The sequence below is a fragment of the Oratosquilla oratoria genome, chromosome 33, assembly GCF_046742065.1.
Source record: "Oratosquilla oratoria isolate Oo_2021 chromosome 33, ASM4674206v1, whole genome shotgun sequence".
In the NCBI taxonomy this organism is placed as follows: Eukaryota; Metazoa; Arthropoda; class Malacostraca; order Stomatopoda; family Squillidae; genus Oratosquilla; species Oratosquilla oratoria.
The window spans coordinates 47,078,938-47,102,311 of record NC_134809.1 but is presented as its reverse complement, the minus strand read 5'-3'; the positions used below and the strand labels follow the sequence as shown (position 1 = coordinate 47,102,311).

General features: G+C 39.9%; 1 protein-coding gene across 2 annotated transcripts in view; it reads right to left on the bottom strand.

The window, feature by feature from the left end:
* The window catches only part of LOC143017897 (uncharacterized), a 630,413-nt gene extending 610,637 nt beyond the window's left edge, over positions 1–19,776 (bottom strand). For both annotated transcript variants that reach the window (XM_076172937.1, XM_076172938.1), the window contains exons 1-2: positions 19,658–19,776; positions 10,422–10,497 (exon numbers count right to left, since the gene is read on the bottom strand). In XM_076172937.1, the coding sequence (XP_076029052.1) occupies positions 10,422–10,497; positions 19,658–19,689 (108 nt within the window). In that variant the 5' untranslated portion in view covers positions 19,690–19,776. The remainder of the gene's footprint in view (positions 1–10,421; positions 10,498–19,657) is intronic.
* Positions 19,777–23,374: the final 3,598 nt, after the last annotated feature.

Genomic DNA, 23,374 nt, shown 5'->3' with positions numbered 1-23,374 from the left:
CCACCATACTTGGATTTTGCATTCTTATTCTAGCCCTAGCCATAGAAACAAACTGACAGAAATGCAATCATCACACAGACAACGCAGAGCACCTCATTCAACAAAGCCATATACCAACAATCCATAGGCTGCATTTTAACCTTGTGTAACTTGTGGGTTCACCCAGTGGCCTTAGCCAGTTATCTAGTGTCATGTTCCATGTGCCACAGGGTAGGCGAAACAAGGAAATGAAATTCAGAGAAATGGTACAGGACAGCAACAAGGGGTTGGGGGACAGCATAATGGAGGGACAGTAACAGTATAATAAAAGTTTCATCATTTCTCTGTGAGCTGAGTCCTCCTCTATCACAGACAAAATGATGTGTGGCTTTTGTCCATAGGGGCTCCCCATATACTCTTAAAGTATCAACTGCATGCTACTTTGCCATAACAACATAAGATATGATAGAAATAAGATATTATGATGTAAGAGACAATAGGAGTGAGACGTATTATGATGCGAGAGCAGAATTGCACAACTTTGAGGAATTCCCACAAGTAAGGGGCAGTTATCAGTGTAGGGAGGACAGGACAGAAAATAGGATAGATGAAGGATTCCCAAGGATAAGGGAGAGATTACATGTATTTAGAATAAGTGGGGAACCTAGAGCTGAATCATGCATTGAGGTCTATCCTAGATAAGGGACATATTCTTGAAGGGTTGGAGCAGGGCAGCCTACACAACAGTTAACTGGGGTGAGTAGTGAAGGAAGTGTAGCATCATAAAAGCGAGTCATGGAGTCAGGTTGGAGCAGGGCAGCCTACACAACAGTCAACTGGGGTGAGTAGTGAAGGAAGTGTAGTATCATAAAAGCAAGTCATCTTATCTCCAAATTTACTGAAAGGGATCCTTGTCCTTTTTGGCTACCCCCCTGGTGAGGGGGAAAAAAGCCTTTGTATATGTATGTATGTATGTATATTCAAAGGCATAGCAAAACAAGTAGGATACAAAAGAAACCTCTGGTAACAATGATAAGATCTAGCCTAACCCCAAAAACCTTAAGTGTGTACACAGTGTTTGATAGAGATGGTATATATGATTATGATCAGATTAAGAGCAAAATATTAAATGCATGAGATTTCCCCATAGTATTTCAGAAAGAAATTCAGGGAAGTTAGGAAGGATATTGGTCATATCTAGCCAGGAATGTGAGGGGTGACCTAGACAAATGGATGCATATGGAAAAGGTGGAATATCTAGAGATGGCATTGGAAGTGAAAGCAACTAACAATTCCTTGACTTACTGAGCAACTAAACTAGGCTATATGTAACCATGCAGAAAAAAGACATTATTACAAGCAGCGAGTTTTGTGGGAAATTTTAGGCTAAAAACAAGCAAAAGTAGAAAGAAGGGCATTATACAAACTCGGATGTGTGAGAACAGAGGCGCATGTGCGATTCAGAGATATGTGTTGCCACAAGTAGGGGATTGTTGGAGAAAATCAATCCAATGTTTCAGATGTGGGAGACACAGAAATCAGGATTGTTATGCTAGGCTAGGTGAACAAAAGTACAGGCAGGAAATGGGAAACAAGCAAACTAGACAGGAAATAATGTGTGTAGAAGGAAACAGGAGGGATGTAAATCAAAGTAGGAACTGTTACAACTGTGGAGCCTATGGTCATGGGATGGAAAACTGCCAAGAGAAATGGAAACAAAGGGGACACACAAGACTGGAGACAAGAAAAGGTCAACAGCAAGACAAAGGAGAGGGGAGTAGCAAGCAAGAAGGAAGATAGCAATTGCTGTGTAGATGGAAATAGGTTAGACAAGACAGAAGAAACAGAGGGGTGAAAGGAAGTATGCAGTCAAGGCTCTGCAAGACACAGGGGCATTCTGCACCATTGTGAGGCCAAATGTGATACTAGGATTAGAAGATAGGCACATAGGTCAGTTCACTGTGGGATTAGCTGGAGGAGTGATGACATTAGCACCCATAGTTAAGGTGTTACTTGAGATAGATGGTCAGACAGCGGAGTAGCGGAAATTCCAGTAAAAGTAATAGACGTCCTCTTTGGGAATGATGTAGGTGAGATAGTCCAGGTTAGACTCAAGACAGTAGATGACCCCATGACCAGACACACAGACAAAGCTGAGATGGCTAACCCAGTGGCTGTCATCACCAGATCCTAGGCCAAGAAAGCACAAGAGGAAAGTGATCCAGGTAATGACAACCTGGATCTTTTATTTGGAGCTGATGTTGCAGATGTGATCCCAAAGGAGTCATGATGAACTTAGTGAGGAAGGAAAGCAGGTAGAAGCAGAAGATGTAGGAGACCTGGGAGACGATATCCTAGCAGAGGAGATGATCCGTGAGATGGCCATAGAGATGGAGGAACTCATCTGACCACAGCAAGACTCAGAGCTGTAGGAAGTATGTCAAGCAACTGAGGAGGAGGAGCAGGAAGAAGGGAAGTATGGCAAGACCAAGTTCATCATTGAAGATGGTATACTTATGAAAAGATACCAGGCACCAAAAAAGATAGGAGGTGACAATTTCACAAATAATAATACCTTGGAAGATGAGTGAGAAGATTGTAAGGCTAGCTCATGCAACCTTGTCTGGCCACCTTGGGATCACCAAGACAAGACAATCTATATTACAACACCTTTTCTAGCAAAGTTTGTCAGAAAATGTCAAACAAATAGTCAGACATTGCATTGTGTGTCACGTGACTGGGAAGCCTAACAACACACCTACAAAAGTACCCATGTGCGAAGTTCCTGTCATTGAGGAACCTTTCAGTAGAGTAGTGATTGATTGTGTAGGACCTCTCCCAAAGCCTAAGTACGGTAAGTCCTTTCTTGTAACTATAATGTGCCAAGCCACACAGTATGCTGAAGTGATATCCCATCCAAACATAAAGGTCAGAACAATCACCAAGGCCTTAATGTCTTATTTTGGTAAGATATGCCTCGAGGTACAAAGTGATACAAGCACTAACTTTTTAAGTGGGATATTCAAAGGGACCAAGGAAGGCTCCAAGGGATTTCTCCCAATCTTCTCCTTTTAAGCATGAGGGGATGGAGAGGGGGGGGGGGGGTCGCTGTGGATGTGCTGTGTCTTGCGACACTGCTTCTGACCCAGGGCAGTGGACAGGATGCAGGGATGACCAGTCATCCAGGAGGTGCCAAAATGAGAGGGAGGGAGGAGGGAGGAGGGTGGAGGGGAGTGGAATATGTATGGGATGGAATAGGTGGGAGTGGTTTCTATGCCTTTTTCTTTTTGGCTACCCCACATCAGCATATCACCCCCAAATTCAAGGAAGTCTTGGGAGGTTCCACAAAATTTTAAAACGCGTGATCAAAGCATTTGTGTTAGAATTTGAGAATGATTGGGATGAAGGCATAGACTTGCTGTTATATGCCACCAGGATAACTTTTTACTTGATGTTTGGTAGAACCCTGCAAGAACCCCTTGCATCCTTATATGAATTGATGTTATTAGGGAGTTCAGGTGATAACTCCCCTTACATAAAGCTAGTTGGTACTAACTTTGAGAAGTTGAGGAAGATTAGGCAAGTAGCAATAAGAAACCTTGAACAGTCGCAAAGTACTTACAAAGGTTATGATAGGAATTAAGTGTTGGGGATTATGTATTGGTGTTATCTCCTCAGAAGACCTCATTGCATCCAAAATATGAGGGACCATTCAAGGTGCTTGAGAGAAAGGGGGGTAATAATTACTTAGTGCAAAATCCGATGAGAAGGTCGGGAGTGCAACTACCACGTATAAATCTTCTGAAAAAATTCAAGGGGGTTGTAGAGAAGGAAGGAGTTGGTATGATCGAGACAGGACAAGCTGATGGGAACTTTGATTCAGATGTTAGGGATCCAAATTTCTTTTATGATTTGGACAGGTCAGATGTAAGTGACGCATTAGAGGGATCTGTCATCACCAGAGGGAGAAATGAGTGAAGAAGTCCAAGCACTTTTCTGCAAGAGTACCAAGATATTTTCCTCATACCCCACTGTTACTCAAGCGATATCACACAACATCGTCTTAGAATATGGAGCCAAGCTAGTGAGGCAGACACCCTACAGATTGTCATCCCAGAAGAAGAGAATCATGAAGAAGGAAGTGAAGCAGCTCATGGATCAAGGATTAGTGGAACCTAGTACAGTAAGTCCTCGTTATACGGTACATATACGTTCCTGAAAACCTTACCGCAAATTAAATTACCGTATACCGAACCCATTATAACATGTAATAATAGGATATGGCAGACGTACCTTCTCCCTGCTCTTTCCTCCTCAAAACACGAGTGGATACCGTATGTGAATTTTTCTTACCATAAATAGAATCAAGGGTAGTAATTACCAAATACTGTAACTGTGAATTTACCGGATAAAGAATTACCATACAAGGAGGACTCACTGTACTAGTCGTTGGGCTTCACCAGCTATGCTGGAACCTAAGCCTGGAGGTGAGTGGAGACTGTTGATTACAGGAAGGTGAATGCAGTCACAAAAGCAGACCCTTACCCTCTCCCCAGAATAAATGATCTCATTGAGGAGATCAATGCTGCAAAGTACCTGTCAAAATTGGACTTAAATGAAGGGATATCATCAGATCCCCCTTACAAGCAGAGCTACTGAGATATCTGCTTTTGTTACCCCACACTGGCACTTTCAATATAAAGTGATCTCATTTGGAATGAAAAATTGTGGAGCATCCTTTCAGTGCCTTGTACGTTGGCCAGTCAAGGGATTGCCAGGTGTTAGAGCATACTCATGGAATGACCACATGCACAGGTTGAGGGGTTTACTTGACAGACTAAAACAAGCCCAGCTTACTGTGAATCAGAAGAAGAGTGCTTTTGGGAGGAGTACCATCGACCATCTGGGACATCAGGTCGGCCAGAATTGCATCACGCCATTAGAAGCCAGAGTGAAGGACATCATGGAATTCCAGGTCACGAAGACAAAGCAAGGTATCAGAAGATTCATGGGCATGCTTGGATTCTATTGGAGGTACTGTCCAAACCTTGCAGAGGTTGCTCCTGTAACTCACATGCTCTCTTATAATCATTTCAGGTGGGATGAAGGCACTGATGCAGCCACTGAGGAGTGTAAAAGGCTCCTATTGTGTCGTCCTGTCTTGATAGTTCCAGATTATAGTAAGACCTTTTACCTCTTTTGTGATGCCAGTCTTGTAGCAGTAGGTGCTATGCTTGCTCAGGAAAAGGATGGTGTCATGAGGCCCATCTCATTCATGTCTCAGATCCTCAAGGATTATCAAAAGCGGTATTCTACCATTGAAAAGGAGGCCCTCAGCCTCCTATTAGCTTTGAAGAAATTCCAGATATTCCTGGACAAAAAGGTAATCATCCTGAGTGATTATAACCCCTTGAAATATATCATAGGTGGAAAAACAAAGAATGACAGATTAGCCAGATTAACACTCCAGGGATACGATCTAAATGTTCAACACATCCTGGTGAAAACAAATGTGGTAGCCGATGCCTTGTTGCGTCCTGATACAAAATGTTCAAGCTTTGATTCACAGGCTTAAAATTTTTATCTGGGGAAGGGAGACATGTCATATCCCATTACACATCACTGACACAAAGGGACATGGGTATGGCACCAGCCACATCCTAGCAAGAGCCATAATGCTCGCTATCCTTAATAAATTGATTATAACATTAGATCCAACAAGGTACAGTGAGTCCTCGTTATACGGTACATATGCGTTCCTGAAAACCTTTCCGCAAATTGAAATTACTGTATGCTGAACCCAAGTTTCGACTTATGGCAGGCGTACCTTCTCCCTGATCTTTCCTCTTCAAAATATCTAATTTTACCTCCATAACACGAGCAGATACCGTATCTGTGAATTTTTCTTACCATAAATAGAATCGAGGGTAGTAATTACCAAATACCGTAACTGAATTTACCGGATAAAGAATTACCGTATAAGGAGGACTCACTGTAGTAGGTTATATTAAATTAGATAATAAGATAAAAACTTGAATTAGTCTTTTTCTCATGTGAGCATGACTAGTTGCAGTGTATGTGTGTGGTATAAATTGTTGATAAAGAGGCATGGAATGTACTTGTGTTCTGCTGTCCAGTTGATGAGAAGTGTGGCTGTAAATTTCATTGCAGCTATTTTGAGTTTATTTGTAGTGAACCAAGTGTTGAGTGTGTTGAGGTATGATTGTTGTATTTCTGTGGCTTTGTCTGTGTTATAGTTAATCCAATTAATTAGGATGGTTTGGACACATGGAAAGAATGAGTGAAGAAAGATTAGTAAAAGAAGTGTGGAAGGCAGAGGTGGAAGGAGTGAATATGAGGGGGCGTCCTAGGATGAGATGGATGGATGGGATGAAAGGGGCTTTACAAAAGAGAGGAATGTCTGTGGAGGAAGGATGGGAGAGGACAGAAGATAGGGGTGAATGGAGAAGGGTTGTGTATAGATGAGGCTGTGATGCATGAGGGGGAGTGGGTGGGGGATGGGTGGTGAGGAAGTATGTATGGAGAGAAGAAGAAGAAGAAGAAGAAGAAGAAGAAGAAGAAGAAGAAGAAGAAGAAGAAGAAGAAGAAGAAGAAGAAGAAGAAGAAGAAGAAGAAGAAGAAGGAAAAAAAAAAAAAAAAAAAAAAAAAAAAAAAAAAAAAAAAATTGACGCAGCCCAAAGGGATTTCTCCCCATCTTCTCCTTTTCTGCATGAGGGGACGGAGAGGGGGTTCGCCGATCTTATGAAGCGGCCTTGCTGTGGATGTGCTGTGTCTTGCGACACTGCTTCTGACCCAGGGCAGTGGACAGGATGCAGGGATGACCTGTCATCCAGGAGGTGCCAAGATAGGAGGGAGGGAGGAGGGGAGTGGAATATATGGGAAAGGAAATGGGTGGGAGTGATTTCTATGCCTTTTTCTTTTTGGCTACCCCCCGTGTAAGGGGGAAAAGCCTTGGTATATGTATGTATAGTTAATCCATGTAATTATGTTGTCTACATATGAAAAATTTTGTATTTCTGGAGTGTGGAGTGTGGTACATCATGCATGTATAGATTAACAAGTGTGGGGAATAGAACTGAACCCTGTGACACTCCATTCCTAAAGTTTCTGGAATTCATATAGTTGTTCTAAGTGGTGATAACAAAACAGAAGCTCTAAGCAGGCCCCATCCCAAACGTTCCAATTTATATGGTAATGGGCTCAGGTTGAGACTGGGAGTCAATAGGGAAGGATTTGCCATCTCCTCCCTATGAGCTTAACCGCAACAACAACTCCAAGCACAAATAACTTCCTCTCCAAGTATATGTTTCCATGACTTCTCGAAACATGATCACACCATCCCAGCTTACCTTGTTCTATTCTCCCATTCTTATCTATAGTCCCAGTCTTTCCACAAATACAATCACTTCTAAAATTTATTAGGAAATAATTTTTAATAACATAGTAATTTAAATGGTGATTTGGTTTAATGTCACAAATGCCCCCCCCCCCCTACTGGGAGGCACAGTGCCCCTTACAGTGGACTTTGTAGTATGAAATTTAATGAAATATGCCCTTAGTTCAACTCGCCCCGAGCAGGGTTTGAATCACCATCATCTCAACCTTCACAGCAAGTAACAATGCCCTTACTTACTTGCTGTTCATTTCAGAAACAAAATGTTACACTTTGATGATAAAACCAACATCAATCACCCAAACACACCATTTCGTCAAGGAGAAATAGACATTTTAGAATAGATGCTAAGAGGAGATTGTATGATGGGGTGATTGTGCCAACAGCACTGTGTGGGGCAGACAAAATATAAGAGAGGAAGAATTTAAATGTATTTGAGATGAAATGCCTGAGAAGTATGATACGGGTTACTAAACAGTATATAGTGAGGAAAGTGGGGGTGGAAAGGGAGTTGGGAGATAGAGTTGATGAAAGAGTATTGGGATGGTTTGAACACATGGAAAGAACAAGTGAAGAAAGATTAGTAAAAGAGGTGTGAAAGGAAGATATGGAGGAAGTGAACATGAGCAGGCAACCTAGGATGAGATGGATGGATGGATGGGGTTAAAAGGGGCACTGGGAAAGAAGGGAATATCTGTTAAGGAAGGAAGGGAGGGAGGGAGAAGACAAAAGATAGGGGTGAGTGGAGAATGGTTGTGTAGGGATGATACTGTGACGCATAGGAGTGGGTGGGGGTTTGAGAGTTTGTGTGAATGATATTTTGAAACAGCCTGCTGAAAGTATTTCTCCCCATCTTCTCATTTTCTCTACGAGGGGACAGGGGTTTGCCAATTAAATGAAGCGGCCCTGCCATGGATGTTCTGTCTTGCTGCATTGCTTGTGACCCAGGGCAGTGGGTGAGATGCAGGGATGACGCATCATCCAAAAGGGGCCAAGAAAAGAGGGAGGGAGGAGTGGAGTATGTAGGGGATGAAATGGGTGGGGGTGGATTTATACATTTGACTTTGGCTACCTCCCTTGTATGGGGGGAAAAAGCCCTTGGTGTATGTATGTACACCCACCTGCTCCACTACCTCACAAAGATGAGAAAGGGCATGCTAATGACCTCTCTATAACAAGGCATTTTAGGTTTTAAGCAAGGCTCTGGGAAAAATACACAATACACTGGAAAAACATGAACAAACTACCACAATAAAAATTAAAACCAACCCACCCCCTATCCATGAAGTTGGATTTTATTCTATTCTATCAAGACTGTATACCAAGGCCCTGTTCCCCTTTATAAGGGAGATTGCCAGCCAAGGCACACACCCACTCCCACCCTTTGTTTCCCTCTCATCTTAGCTCTTTGTGGATGAAGCGTTATCCCTGTCTCTCACCCACTGTTTGGGTCAGAGGCAATGCAGCAAGGTGCAGTACATCCACAGCTGGGTTGCTTCATTTACACTGTGACCCTAACTCCTTGTCCCCTCATGCGGAAAATGGAGAGGACTGGAGAAATTCTTTTAAGCCGTGTCAAAATATCATCCATACACAACCATTCTCCACTCACATCTATCCCCTGCTTTATCACTTCCCTACTCATCCTTGGTCATCCCCTCAAGTTCAGTTCATCAACCTCTACTTCCCACACTTTCTGGCTAACTAGCAGTTGGAATCAATGAAAAGGAGAGATAGTGGGAGGGAGAGAGAGAGAGAGAGAGAGAGAGAGAGAGAGAGTGAAATAAATAAATAAATAATAAATAAAATGACAGGGAGAAAAAAAAATAAATAAATAAAATAAAATAATAAATAAAATAATGTCATATTAACAAATCAATCAAATCAGCCATCCAGTGTCCACTGCTGAACAAAGGCCTCCCTCATAGCATTCCATGAATCACACAATCGTGCCATCCTCTGCCATGTCACTCCTGAGAAACAACCTCATACCATTAATGAACTGGGGTGTTTCACGGTTCCACAAAGGTAGCGTGGGTCAAGGGGGTCACTGCTACACTTCCAATACACGTTACCACCCCTCCTTTCAATCATTGTGAACATTGCTTCCTCATATCAAAGCACATCCAGCCAGTCAGCATCATCTCACTGAAGATATTTTAGAGCATAAGTAACCCTACGAACCTTCTGCACATGGGTGAGATTCGGTTTCTTGACAGGATGGTGTCTTGTGTAACCAAGCTCATGAACACGTAGGCTAACAGTACGTACAAACACTTTGCTAAACAGACCATTATTATTTTCCTTAATTTTAAGGGCTGAAATATGAGGACACTTCTCTAGGTCTCTCTTAACAATGTTAACAAGACGCCTAGAGGTCTTACATGGCCTACTAGACCGCTCTTTCTGGGTTTGTATGGAATCACACTCTCCCTCCCTCCACCTAGCAACGTAATGCCTCACAACACGATCACTTATTTTAAGTTGGCTATTTCCTTAATTGCTTACTGGCCCTCTCGAGAGCGATAATCTGGGAAATAGTTTTAGACAATAACTGCCTCGCTTTCCCCATAATAAGGCCACAAACACTCCCAAACTAAAAAAGTCACAAAATGGCATAAGTCAGGAGAACAAAATTCTCTCACTATAGTGGCCAAGCTAACACTGAGTGTGTCCTTGCAGGGTGAGCAGGAAATTGGAGGGATACAATGATGCCATGCAGCCGCCCCAAACTTGTGACTAAATTAAATTGCCCTCATCCATGCCATTCTTTTTTAGACATAAGTTTAATCCACCCCTGCTCACTTGGGCTAAACTTTTGTCGAGCACTGTAACAGTTCAACATTTCTTCCCAGAGATATCTGGGATGGCCTAAGTACCAATGTCACCTGTGAAGCTGCCAATTACATGTCAGTGAAGTTCAACTGAAAAAATAATTATTCATTCACCAAACACTGGTTCTCTGAGAAGGCAGGTCCTTTTAAGAAATGTGATTTACTGTTCTCTAAATTGGCTGTACAGTACTTACCTCACGAAGTGGCACCTTGAAGGCGATGAACCGGGTCCCAGGGATCTGGCGACCCATATTGCTGTATTCCTCCCATCTGGAAAGGGATTTTTTTTTTTATTAATTTTTGTCCTTTGTGTGAATTTACAATAGCTATGTCAATAGCACACACTAACTTGTCCAAAACCAAACCTTCCTTTCACAAAAAACAAGAAGCCAAAAAGTTACAAATAATATTAGTACAAGACATACAGCCAAATATGTTACATAATTTATGTTACTAGTAAGTGTTACAATATGTTACAAATTTATGTTACTAGTAAGTAAAGAAATAGGTAAACATGTGGAGTGGAAGGAGGTTTATTTAAGGTTAATGTGGATGAAGGTGAAACTAGGAAGGGAGATGTGGGTTCTTAACCCCTTCCATACGGTGCCGCATACGTAGGCGTCATGAGGAGCAAGTGGATTCGCGAGGCTGCCATATCAGCGTCTTGATTATATTTATTGTAGTTGTCCCTGCATAACTGACATACTCTGTAAACTGGCTTCATCAAATTTTCTATGGTTATCAAAATTCACGGGTGAAAGAGAGAACGATCGATATAAGCGGTGACTATTTTTAATGATGCGAGTAATATGACACAACATCGTACGTTTGGCAGCTAATGCTGCCCGCGAGATTTTGAACCGTAGTGGGCCTGGTAGTGAGAAAAGTGTTGAGGAGAGGGAGGAAGAAATGTCAATGTAGTGGTATTGGGAGATGAACCAATAGGAATGTTTGGGAGGTGTGGAGTTCCAGGAGAAAATCATAGTGGAGAGATGATGATAGTGTCTAGAGAGTTGATAGCAAATACAGTGTTTAGGAAGAAAGTCAAGCATAAGTACACATGGGAGAGGGTGGTGGATAGAATGCTGGTAGATAGGGCTTTAATGGACTATATAGTGGTAACCAGGAGAAGAGTAGGAAGAGTTTTGGATGTACAGGTTTTAAGGGGAGTGTTGGAATATCAGACTTTTTGGTGAAAGGTAAGTTGAGAGTGGAGGATAGATGGAGAAAGAGGAAAGAGACAGAAGGTTGGGGCATGCTTAGAGTACATGCATACATATACAAAAGGCTTTTCCACCCTTACAAGGGAGGAGGAAGAAAAAAAACACCAACCCCACACATTTCATCCCCAACATACTCTTTCCTCCCTTTTATCTTGGCATTGTAAAAAAAAAAAAAAAAAAAAAAAAAAAAAAAAAAAAAAAAAAAAAAAAAAAAAAAAAAAAAAAAAAAAAAAAAAAAAAAAAAAAAAAAAAAAAAAATTCCATTGCCCTGGGTCACAGGCCACAGTACATCCACAGCAAGGCCACTTCAATTGGTGACCACCCCCCCTCTCTGTCCCCTCATGCAGAAAAGGAGAAGACAGAAATCCCTTCAGGCTATGTAAATTTATTTTTCACCCCCCCCCCCCTCCACCTGGGTTTGATGGGTGTCAGGCGGAGTGTACAGTGATGGACTGGCTTGTGAGGTTGTTTAATGTTTGTCTAAAAGAGGGTAGAGTGCCACAGGACTGTCTGTATAGTTCTACTTTACAAGGGAAAAGGGGACAATTGTGAGTGTAGCAGTTTAAGGGGGATCAGTTTCTTGAGTGTACTTGGGAAGGCTTATGGGAGGGTTTTTAATTGAGAGGATTAGGAAAGGAACAGTGTGGATTTTGGACAGATAGGGGCTGCATGGATTAGATTTTTGTGGTAAGGCAGATATGTGAGAAAGCTTTAGGGAAAGGTAAGGATTTCTTTTTTAGGGCCTTTTCAGATTTGGAAAAGGCTTATGACAGGGTAGACAGGAAGGCACTGTGGGAGGTAGTGCAGATATAAGTGATAGGAAAGCTGTTATGATCAGTCAAGAATTTCTATGAGAGTAGTAGAGCCTGTGTTTGAATTTGAAATGGAGGGAGGGAGTTGTTTGAGGTAAATGTGGGACTTTGCCAGGGATGGGTTATGTTGCCTTGGATGTTTAATTTATATGGATGGTGGTGGTACAAGAGGTAGATGCAAGGGTAATGGGCCAAGGGCTGGAGATGGTTAAAGAAAGGGAGAGAGAGGAGAGAGAGAGAGAGAGAGAGAGAGAGAGAGAGAGAGAAAAAAAAAAAAAAAAAAAAAAAAAACTGCACTTGTAGCAGGATCAGAGGAGGTATTAAGGAAATTAGTGACAGAGTTTGGGAAGATGTGCGATAGAAGGAGGTTGAAGATAAATGCGGGTAAAAGTAAGATGACGAGATGTACAAGGGGAAAGGATGCTAGCAAACTGGAAGCAAGTGTTAAGGGAGAGACACTGGAGGAAGTGGATAGCTTTAGATACTTGGGTGTGAATGTGGTGGGAAAGGGAGGAGTGGAGGTGGAGGTAGAATGTAGGCGGAGAGAAGCGAGTAAATGCCTTGGGGGATTAAAAAGTGTAATGAGAAATAGACATTTGGGGATGGATGCTAAGAGGAGATTGTATGAGGGTGTGATTATGCCGACAGCACTGTATGGGGCAGGAACATAGAACATAAGAGGAGTTTAAATGTGTTTGTGATGCCTGAAACATGGAACATGAGAGAGGAAGAATTTAAATGTGTTTGAGATGAAATGCCTGAGAAGTATGGTAGGGGTTACTAGGTTGGATAGAATGAGAAACTAAGTGATAAGGAGAGCAGGGGTGGAAAGGGCATTGGGAGATAGGGATGATGAAAGAGAATTGGGATGGTTTAGACATATGGAAGGAACGAGTGAAGAAAGATAAATAAAAGAGGTGTGGAAGGCAGAGGTGGAAGGAGTGGACATGAGGGGGTGACCAATGATGAGATGGATGGAGTAAATAAGGCATTGGGAGAGAGGGGAATGCCTGTTGAGGAAGGAAGGGAGAAGACAGAAGATAAGGTTGAGTGGAGAATGGTTGTGTATGGATGATTCTGTGATGCATGGAAGGGTGTGGGTAAGGGAGTATATGTGAAAGATATTTTGACATAGCCCAAAAGGATTTCTCCCCATCTTCTCTTTTCTGCATGAGGGGATGGAGAGAAATTGCTGATCAAATGAAGTGGCCTTGCTGTGCACATGCTGTGTCTTGCTACATTGCTTCTGTTACAGGGCAGTGGGCAAGATGCACGAGAAACCAGTCATCCAGGAGGAGCCAAGAAAAAAGGGGAGGGAGGGGTGATGAATGGGAGTGGAGTATATTGGGATGAAGTGGGTGGGAGTGGATTTATGCCCTTGACTTTGGCTGCCTCCCTTGTAAGGGGGAAAAAGCAGCAGGTATATGTATGTTACATACAAGGTACAGGGTCCCCTCAAGGTTTTCAGATACCAACCCAACTGAGAAATAACTCTAAATACTTAGAACCACAAAGGCACAACTGTTTACAACATCATCCTACATTAAAACAACACAAAGTTTCTTCCCAGAGAGATCTGTGGAAGGGCCCAAGGACTATTGCCAGCCACTATTGAAATCCAGGTTTCCATTCTGTGAAACTCAAGCCAACAATTACTTTATCATTATCATTATGTCATAATCCATTGAATAGGAAGGCTAACCAACAACAATCCCATCTTTTTCCTGTTGTCCATAAAGCATGGTATATTTTCTTGAAGGAATGTTATGGAGCGGAGATACATGCATTCTTTCAAGCTGCAAGAACTTTGTATACCCCGTAAGCTGAGAGTGGTTGAAAAGATATATTAAACACAGGTTAGGTTAGTTTAGTTTATGTTAGACGAATTTATCATCCCTTCATTTCTTCGATGTCGGCATCTATCATAACAAACATGGTGTACCATTCGTCCGACACGACTTGGTTACTTACGAAATCTGTTTTAGCACTTTTTTTTTTCCGTTCACAAAATCGCATATTACGTTGATACATTATAATTTACAAAATCAATAATTAATTTTCTATTGTTATATTGCGCCCATGGTCGAAACTAAAAATTTACCAATACAGGTAGTCGTCGACTTACGACCGAGTTCAGTTCCGACAGACAGGTCGTAAGTCGATCTGGACGCAAGTCGGTTTATATATATATACAGTATATATTACCCTTTATATAATATATATATATATTGTATATTTAGCATACTGAAATAATCTTAGCATCTTTGAACTATGTTGTATAGTATTTTAACCTTTTTATAATTTCATCCGATTTTCTTTGGGAAACGTAGCCTAGGCCTAAGCATACTGAATAAAATCCTATCATCTTTGACCTATGATATTTAATACTGTATTTGTTAACATTTGTATTATTTTACCATCAGACTTTCTTTAGGAAACGTATGCATACTGAATAACATCTTATTATCTTTGAGCTACGTTGTTTAGTATTCATTAACTTTTTATCATTTTCGTTAGGAAACGTAGCCTAGGCCTACGCATACTGAATAAAGTCCTGTCATCTTTGACCTACAAATCCTTTTTTGTTGGTTACATTAAAATCATTGTAAAGCAAAATTAGGAAAAAAAAAATTCGAAACACATTCTTTTCGTTTACGTACTGTACCGAAAATATTGTTATCGACAACAGACTAGGCATAAACAAAGTTTACTGTTACATTTTATTAATCGCAAAACATAAAAATACAAAATGCTGTGCCGAACATTTTGTCATCGACAACAGACTAGGCATAAAAAAATACTGTTACATTTTATTAATTGCAAAACATAAAAATACAAAATGTAAGGCAAAATTAGGATTCTTTTTATTTCAACAAAACACATTCTTTTCGTTTAAGTACTGTACCGAACATATTGTAATCGACAACAAACTAGCCTTGGCATAAAAAGTTTGTTATATTTTATTAATTGCAAAACATACAAAAATACAAAATGCAATGCAAAATTAGGAAACATTTTACTTCAAACAAACAAAATTAAAGAATATTTAGCTGGCTGGGATGCTGATGCTGCCGGCAGCCTGCCAAAACTATCGTATTCGCGTCTCGCAGCGTGCGGAGTAATGTACTGCACTGCCAGGCATAACATTGCAATTCTATTACTCTATTAAATGTTAGATATTATTGCACCATCTCGTGGTCGTAAAGTCGATCAGTCGTAAGTCGCATAGGTCGTAAGTCGACGACTACCTGTACCGGTATATACTGTACCCTAGGTAGTTTTTGCAGCTTGCATGATGGTAATGTAGACCTAAGCTTCAGAACACTTTACCTCACAGCTAATATCCACCGTACAAATTCATCTATAACATCATACAAATTTGCCTCAGCCAACATATCATACATGACGTCGTAACTTCGGGAGATTTACGTTAAACGAATATTGGTCTGTCTTAAGCCCGTCGCTACTCCGCGTTGTCGTTAACCGAGTAGGTCGTTAAACGAGGAGTGGTTGTACTTATAAAATATCATACCCCAAAAGATACGTTTTTACCGCGTAGAAAAATTCTACGCTAAAGTTTCAGCTTTCTTTTAGCAATAATAATATAAAAAAATAATTTTTATATCTTACAGAATATGTTAGGGCATGGGGGCCTTATATACATTCAAGAATAAAAAAAATTAGAACCAACATTTTGTCAAAGTTTGACAACTATATCTTGCTATGAAAGTCTGCACACGCTCAAGAAAAATGTATGCCCTGGTATGGCAACACTCCCATTCTACAAGGCAGTGTAGAAAACGCGGCAACCCTGGCTGCCACCACTGTCCTGCGTGCATACCTTCCGACATTTACAGTGAACGTAATAAAAAATACAGTAATGTACATTTACATGCCTGTATTACAGTTATTACAGAATTATTAGTATTATAGCATTATTATTACAGTGTTAGAGTATTATTTTTGTGTTTCTATGCCATATACATTACCTATATGTATACCATTACGAAAATCTACGGGTGTTAGGGCGATATTTTCGATGACCGGACTTTTGGCATGACCGGACCACCCTTCCCCCCAATTAGTCCGGGCTTTCGAGGTTCGACTGTATATATAAATGATATGGACCATGGACTAAAATCTACTGTTTCCAAATTTGCTGATGATACAAAACTGTGCAGAATTGCAAATGATCACTTAAACCAATTAGATATTCAAGAAGATTTAGATAAATTACAGAAATGGTCTGAAAAGTGGCTAATGCAGCCTTGCAACACTGCCTCTGATCCAGGGCAGTGGACAAGGTGCAGGGATGACCCATCATCCAGTAGGTGCTAAGATAAGAGGAAGGGTGGAGGGGAGTGGAGTGTATTTAGGGATGGAATGGGTGGGAATGATTTTATGCCTTTTTCTTTTTGGCTACCTCCCTTGTAAGGGGGAAAAAGCTTTTGGTATATGTATGTAAATGCAAGGTGCACATATGTAAAAATAACAGTAAGTACGATTACAAGTTATTTGGAAATTCATTAACAAAAGTGGATAGTGAAAAAGATCTCGGCGTAATTATCTCAAATCATCCAAGCAGTGTATTTCAGCCTCTGAGAAAGCAAATAAGATTGTAGGACCGATTGCGCGATCTTTTGACTTCAAAAGTCCATCACTCATTAACATACATATACCAAAGGCTTTTTACCCCTTACAAGGGAGGTAGCCAAAAAGAAAAGTCATTAAAACCATTCCCACCCATTCCATTCCATCCCTAACACACTCCACTCCCCTCTACCTTCTACCCTCCCTCTTATCTTGGCTCCTCCTGGATGACAGGTCATCCCTGTATCTTGTCCACCACCCTGGGTCAGAGGCAGTGTCTCCACTCACCTCTGTCCTCTCCCTTCCTTCCTCAACAGACATTCCCCTCTTCCCCAAAGCCCCCTTCACCCCATCCATCCACCTCATCCTAGGACCCCTCATGTTCACTCCCTCCACATCTGCCTTCCATACCTCTTTTACTAGTCTTTCTTCACTCATTCTTTCCATGTGTCCAAACCATCCTAATATTCTTTCATCAACCCTATCTCCCAAATCCTTTTTCACCCCTGTTCTCCTCATTTCTCACTCTATCCAGCCTAGTAACCCCCACCATACTTCTCAGACACCTCATCTCAAACACATTCAAACTCCTTCTCTCTTCTTCTCTTATGTTCCACGTTTCTGCACCATACAGTGCTGTTGGCACAATCACTCCTTCATATAGTCTCCTCTTCGCATCCATTCCCAAATGTCTATTCCTCATTACACTCTTTAAACCACCAAGGCATTTACTCGCTTCTCTCAATCTACATTCTACCTCCACCTTCACTCCACCTTTTCCTGCTACACTTGCACCCAAGTATCTAAAACTATCCACTTCCTCCAGTCGCTCTCCCTTAATGTTCACTTCCAGTCTACTGCCACTTTCACCCCTTGTACATCTCATCACCTTACTTTTACCCACATTTATCTTTAGCTTTCTTCTATCACATACTCTCCCAAACTCTGCCACCAGCTTCCTCAATCCCTCCTCTGACCCTGCCACAAGCGCAGTGTCGTCCGCAAACAACAGCTGGCTCACCTCCCACTTTTCTCCATTTTCTTTAACCATCTCCAATCCCTGACCCACTACCCTAGCATTCACCTCTCGCACCACCCCATCCATGTATAAGTTGAACAGCCAGGGCGACATAACGCATCCTTGACGAAGTCCCACCTTTACTTCAAACCACTCACTCTCTCCATTTCTAATCCTGACACATGCTCTACTACTCTCATAAAAACTCTTGACAGCTCCCAAAAGCTTTCCTCCTATCCCATAAATCTGCATAACCTCCCACAATGCCTTTCTGTCTACCCTATCATAAGCCTTTTCCAGATCCATAAAAGCCCAAAAAACATCCTTCCCCTTTCCTATAGCTTTCTCACATATCTGTCTTACCTGTAGCCCCTATGCATTTATTTATTATTTACATTATTATAGTTTTTATTCATTCATTTATTTATTTATCATTATTATGATTTTTTTGCAACTACCCTAGATATGGACCAAAAGGACTCCTGTCGACATGCTCTGGCTTTGTAATCCCTTTGTATTATTTGTCAACAACACCTTCTATGTACTACGACTACGACAAACAAGAGTAAGTATCAGAGAATCTCAATATGTCGAGTAGGCATTTTTGGCAGCAAATGCACAGTTGTATCATCACCAATGATTTCAAAGTTGCTCATTTCCAGGAGAAAAGAGGCTAAAGAACACAAACATCACATTAAATAGTTCATATATTGGTTCCTTACAATTAGATTTCCACTCAGAAAACTAATTTCCAATGGCTAATATAAAAATTTGCGTTTAAATTGGTGAAAATCAATATAGTTTTGAAGAACTGGGCAAACATTTGCAGAGCAGCAAGACAATTTGAAAATCCTGCACATGTGCTGAGCATTACAAGCATTTAAACTGAGGCATACCAATTCAAACGGGTAGCAAGAAATGGTGGGGAAAACAATACACCTGCAATGGTGGCACCATCCGTGGTTTCCCATGTACTTATCTTTTCTCTAATTTGCAACACAAGATAATTTTCCCCTGATTAGCCCTGAGCGCTGGGCAAGGAAACAGTGTTTGTGGGCAGGTCCTCAAGATTCCTGTGCCCATCCGAACAATGTTGATTTCTTTATGATAAGAATATTATAAAGAAGGCCCCTCATTATTTCAACAAGTTTGGAGAGGTGCATTTAACTGAGGAAAAAAAATATTTAACTATATTATCCTGACCATTTACCAGTACCATAATCTGTCTTCTGTAATGACTACATCCAAGGCTTGGTCCAAGGCAAATAGGGGCAGTTACCTGGCCAATTTTCCCGTTGGTATTGAGTGATGGGCGATGACCCTAGGCCTAGAGGTGGGCTTTTGACTTTATATGCTTGGTAAATTTTTACATATATAAAGCATATTTATGCATTAAAATCATGGTTATACAATAAAATGCAAGCACTCATGGCTTGTATCATTATCATACAACCTGTATTATACAGGTATGATAATGATAGTGTATAGTCAGTGAAGTGTATGTCTACAGTGCTCTTTGAAGTCTTTCAAGGCCGTTTTGTCTTGAGAATGTTTTCAGTGGTTTATGCATCTCGAGACTTATTTTCTCTCCTTTATACTTAAAGGACTACCTGATTTAATACTGAAATTCATAATCCCATGAAAATTTTCAAAATCACCAATCTTAATTTATATAAATTCAAAACTATGTTGAACTGGAACATTATAACACATCATGATTTCCACCAAAACAACTAGACACCCACTTATATATGAGTTTGTTTTACATATTCACAGTTATTTCTTACCTATCTGGAACTGAATTTCTGCCTTTCCCCATTTCACCAGCTCACCAAAACGTCCTATGCTTCCACACGACAAAACGTATTTGAAACCGCCACGAATCTGTGCAAAATGTAAACATTGGTGGAACTATGTTGCCAATTATTGTATTTTATCGTTAGCCACTTTACTGATATGATCCACTACATAAAATAAGACAAATTAATTAGAGTTTACATTATTATACAAATAATAACCAAAATGATGATGAAAAAGTGGTATCACGACGAAAAACATGAAGAAATATAACCGAACAAGTCTAACTGATTACCAATGCACTTGTTCCTCAGCTGATCAGTGACGTATATTTAAAAATATATATGTATCACAAATATTTACCTTGAATCTAGATGCCAGTTATTTCCTCAGTTTCAAACATAGCATACAATTTCTTAATATTTGTTTTGGCTAAAGGTCCTATGGTATTCATATGCATTCCAATTAAATCACACGTTGAGAAAGGCATTTCCAGCCGTTGCATGAAGGATGCATTGACCCAACAGGTATAAATTTTGAACAAAACCATTTGTCCTTGAAATATAAACTAAGTTCCTTAACTATTCGTAACAATATAATGCAAAAGTGATGTTTACTGGCGATTATGTTTTACATTGGCATGTATTGATAATCATTTTACACATGTTTGAAAATTAATTGCAGGCTAGAGATGCCGTTACAGTAACGTTTCCATACGTACTTACCATGTGAATATTGCTATAGATTGCGCAGTAGAACCTTGGATATATCAAGTATTTGAGATTCTAATTTCTTTGGTCACATGATGTGTCTGATCTTTCATATTACATGTTGAAATAAAGTTATTTTTACACACATACATATACTTACATACATGCATATACGCAAAACAAATCACTAAGCACACGTGACAACAATACTTGCAGAAACCACTTGGAAAATAAAAGAAATGAATACCGAACGTTTTCGTCTATTCAAGACATCATCAGGGTGGCATGACTCAATTATGTTCCGTTCTACAATATTATGACATGATGTAATAACTTTTGTGTTTTCCCAGTCAATACTATGGGAGAGCTCTTTTTGGTGGACGAAAAGTCCGCTTGACATTTGACCCGTTCTTATGTTGTATTTATGTTGACTAATCCTTTAGTTTAAATATTTTCCTGTTTGGCTTATGTACTTTAAATCACACACTTTACAAGGTATACTGTAGATACATCCTTCTTTTTCATTTGGAGAATTCCTAATAAGATAGTTCTTAACAATATTGTTGTTATTAAATATCACCTGAATACCAAAGCTTTAAATATTTGAGGAAGGGTGATAAAATTTTCATGATATGGAATTGCTAAAATGTTCTTCAATTTAAATTCGTTTACTTGAGAGGTGTTAAAATATGTTCTTCTGTTTTTTTCTTGTGCTCTATCCATCAGATATTTTGGATATTTTAATTTTTGACCAATCTCATAAACAAATTTTACTTCATCTTCAAGATACTCAGGAGAACATACTCTAAACGCTCTCAAGAACATAGAAGATAAAACAGATAACTTCGTATTTTGATGATGGTATGAATAGAAATGAATATATGAGAGAACATTAGTTGGTATTCTGTAGATATTAAATTTAAAATACCTACCACATCGATGAATACTTACATCTAAGAAAGGCAATGTGTTGTTCTCTTCTGTCTCAAATGTGAATTTTATAGACGGAACCAAACTATTTAACTTTAACACAAACTCTTCCACAGGTTTATCACAAGGCCAAATACATAAAATGTCGTCAACATATCTGTACCATATTACATTAGATGGCAAAATATTAGGCAATAAATCTCTTTCGAAAACCTCCATATATAGATTACTTAAAACCGGAGACAGACAATTCCCCATAGCCATACCAAATGTTTGTAAAAATTCCCATTAAACTCAAATTTCGAGTCAACAACACATAACTTGATTAAACTAATAATTGTATGGGAAGAAAGTATGAGATCATATTTCTTTAATTCTTTTTCAAGAAAACTTACCAAGTCAAAAACCGGAACTCGAGTAAAAAGACTTGTTATATCAAAGCTAACCAATTTGAAGTCAAAGGAGATATTGTGTCCAAGTAGTTTGTCTTTCAAATCAACATCATCCTTAATATGCGAGTTTGAAATTGTCCCAACAAGAGGACTTAAAAGAGACACTAGCCATTTTGATAACTTATAGCTACACGATCCAATAGAACAAGTAATGGGCCTAACTGGATTGTTGATTTTATGGGTTTTTATTAATCTATACATGTATGGAAGTGACGGGGACACTGTAGAATTTTTTTTTATCAGTTCATTGTTACCTTTTAAAATGTTCTTAAGATTTTTGTTGAAATCACTATTTACACTATCTAAGGGGTTTTTGATAATCTCAACATAAGTTTCTTCATCACTTAACAACAAATCCATTTTCTCTAAGTAATCTTTCTTGTTCATAATAACTACACAATTGCTCTTATACGCCTTCGTGATGTGTAGTTCTTTGTCATTTTTAAGGTTCTTATATGCAGTCAGGAAACGTTTAGGCACACTTGATGGACAAGGCGTAGATAGAGCATTGTACACAAAACCTTTACATAAATTAATGTCTTGTGCTGACAAATCACTATTTTTGTCCAAATTACAAAAACTCTTGGCAATTCCTACATAGTTCACATTTTGATTGTTAAAAGCAAATTTCAATCCATATCTAAGCGCACATTTAACGTCATTACTCAAAGGTTTGTCCGAAAGGTTGAGCACGAACATGGAATTGGCATCTTTGTTCCAATCACTATGATTAATTAATTGTTTTAACTTCTTATTTAGTTTTTGTTCCAAAAACCCCTTAGATAGTGTAAATAGTGATTTCAACAAAAATCTTAAGAACATTTTAAAAGGTAACAATGAACTGATAAAAAAAAATTCTACAGTGTCCCCGGCACTTCCATACATCCCTGACGAAGTCCCACCTTTACCTCAAACCACTCACTCTCTCCATTTCTAATCCTGCCACAAGCTCTACTACTCTCATAAAAACTATTGACTGCTCTTAACAGCTTTCCTCCTATCCCATATGTCTGCAAAACCTCCCACAGTGCCTTCATGTCTACTCTGTCATAAGCCTTTTCCAGATCCATAAAAGCCCAAAAGACATCCTTACCTTTTCCTATAGCTTTCTCATATATCTGTCTTACCACAAAAATCTGATCTACACAACCCCTACCTGTCCTAAACCCACACTGTTCCTCACCAATTACTCCCTCTATTCCTCTTCTAATCCTCTCAATCAAGACCCTCCCATAAGCCTTCCCAACTACACTTAACAAGCTGATCCCTCTGAAACTACTACATTCACACTTGCCCCATTTTCCCTTGTAAAGTGGAACTATAAGGCACTCCTCCAGTCCTCCGGTACTCTACCCTCTCTTAAACAAACATTAAATAACCTCACCAGCCAGTCCACCATCAATGTACCTCCTTTTTTCAGACATTCTGCATAACACCCATCCAACCCAGGAGCCTTACCTGCTCTCATCATCAAAACAGCTGCCTTCACTTCATCCTTCCTTATTTCTCCTCCATTTTCCTCACTCATCACTGTCATCTTCTTAGCACTTCCCACTACAACTACCTTTCCCTCCCTATCCTCCTTCACATTTAGCAACTCCCTAAAATACCCTGT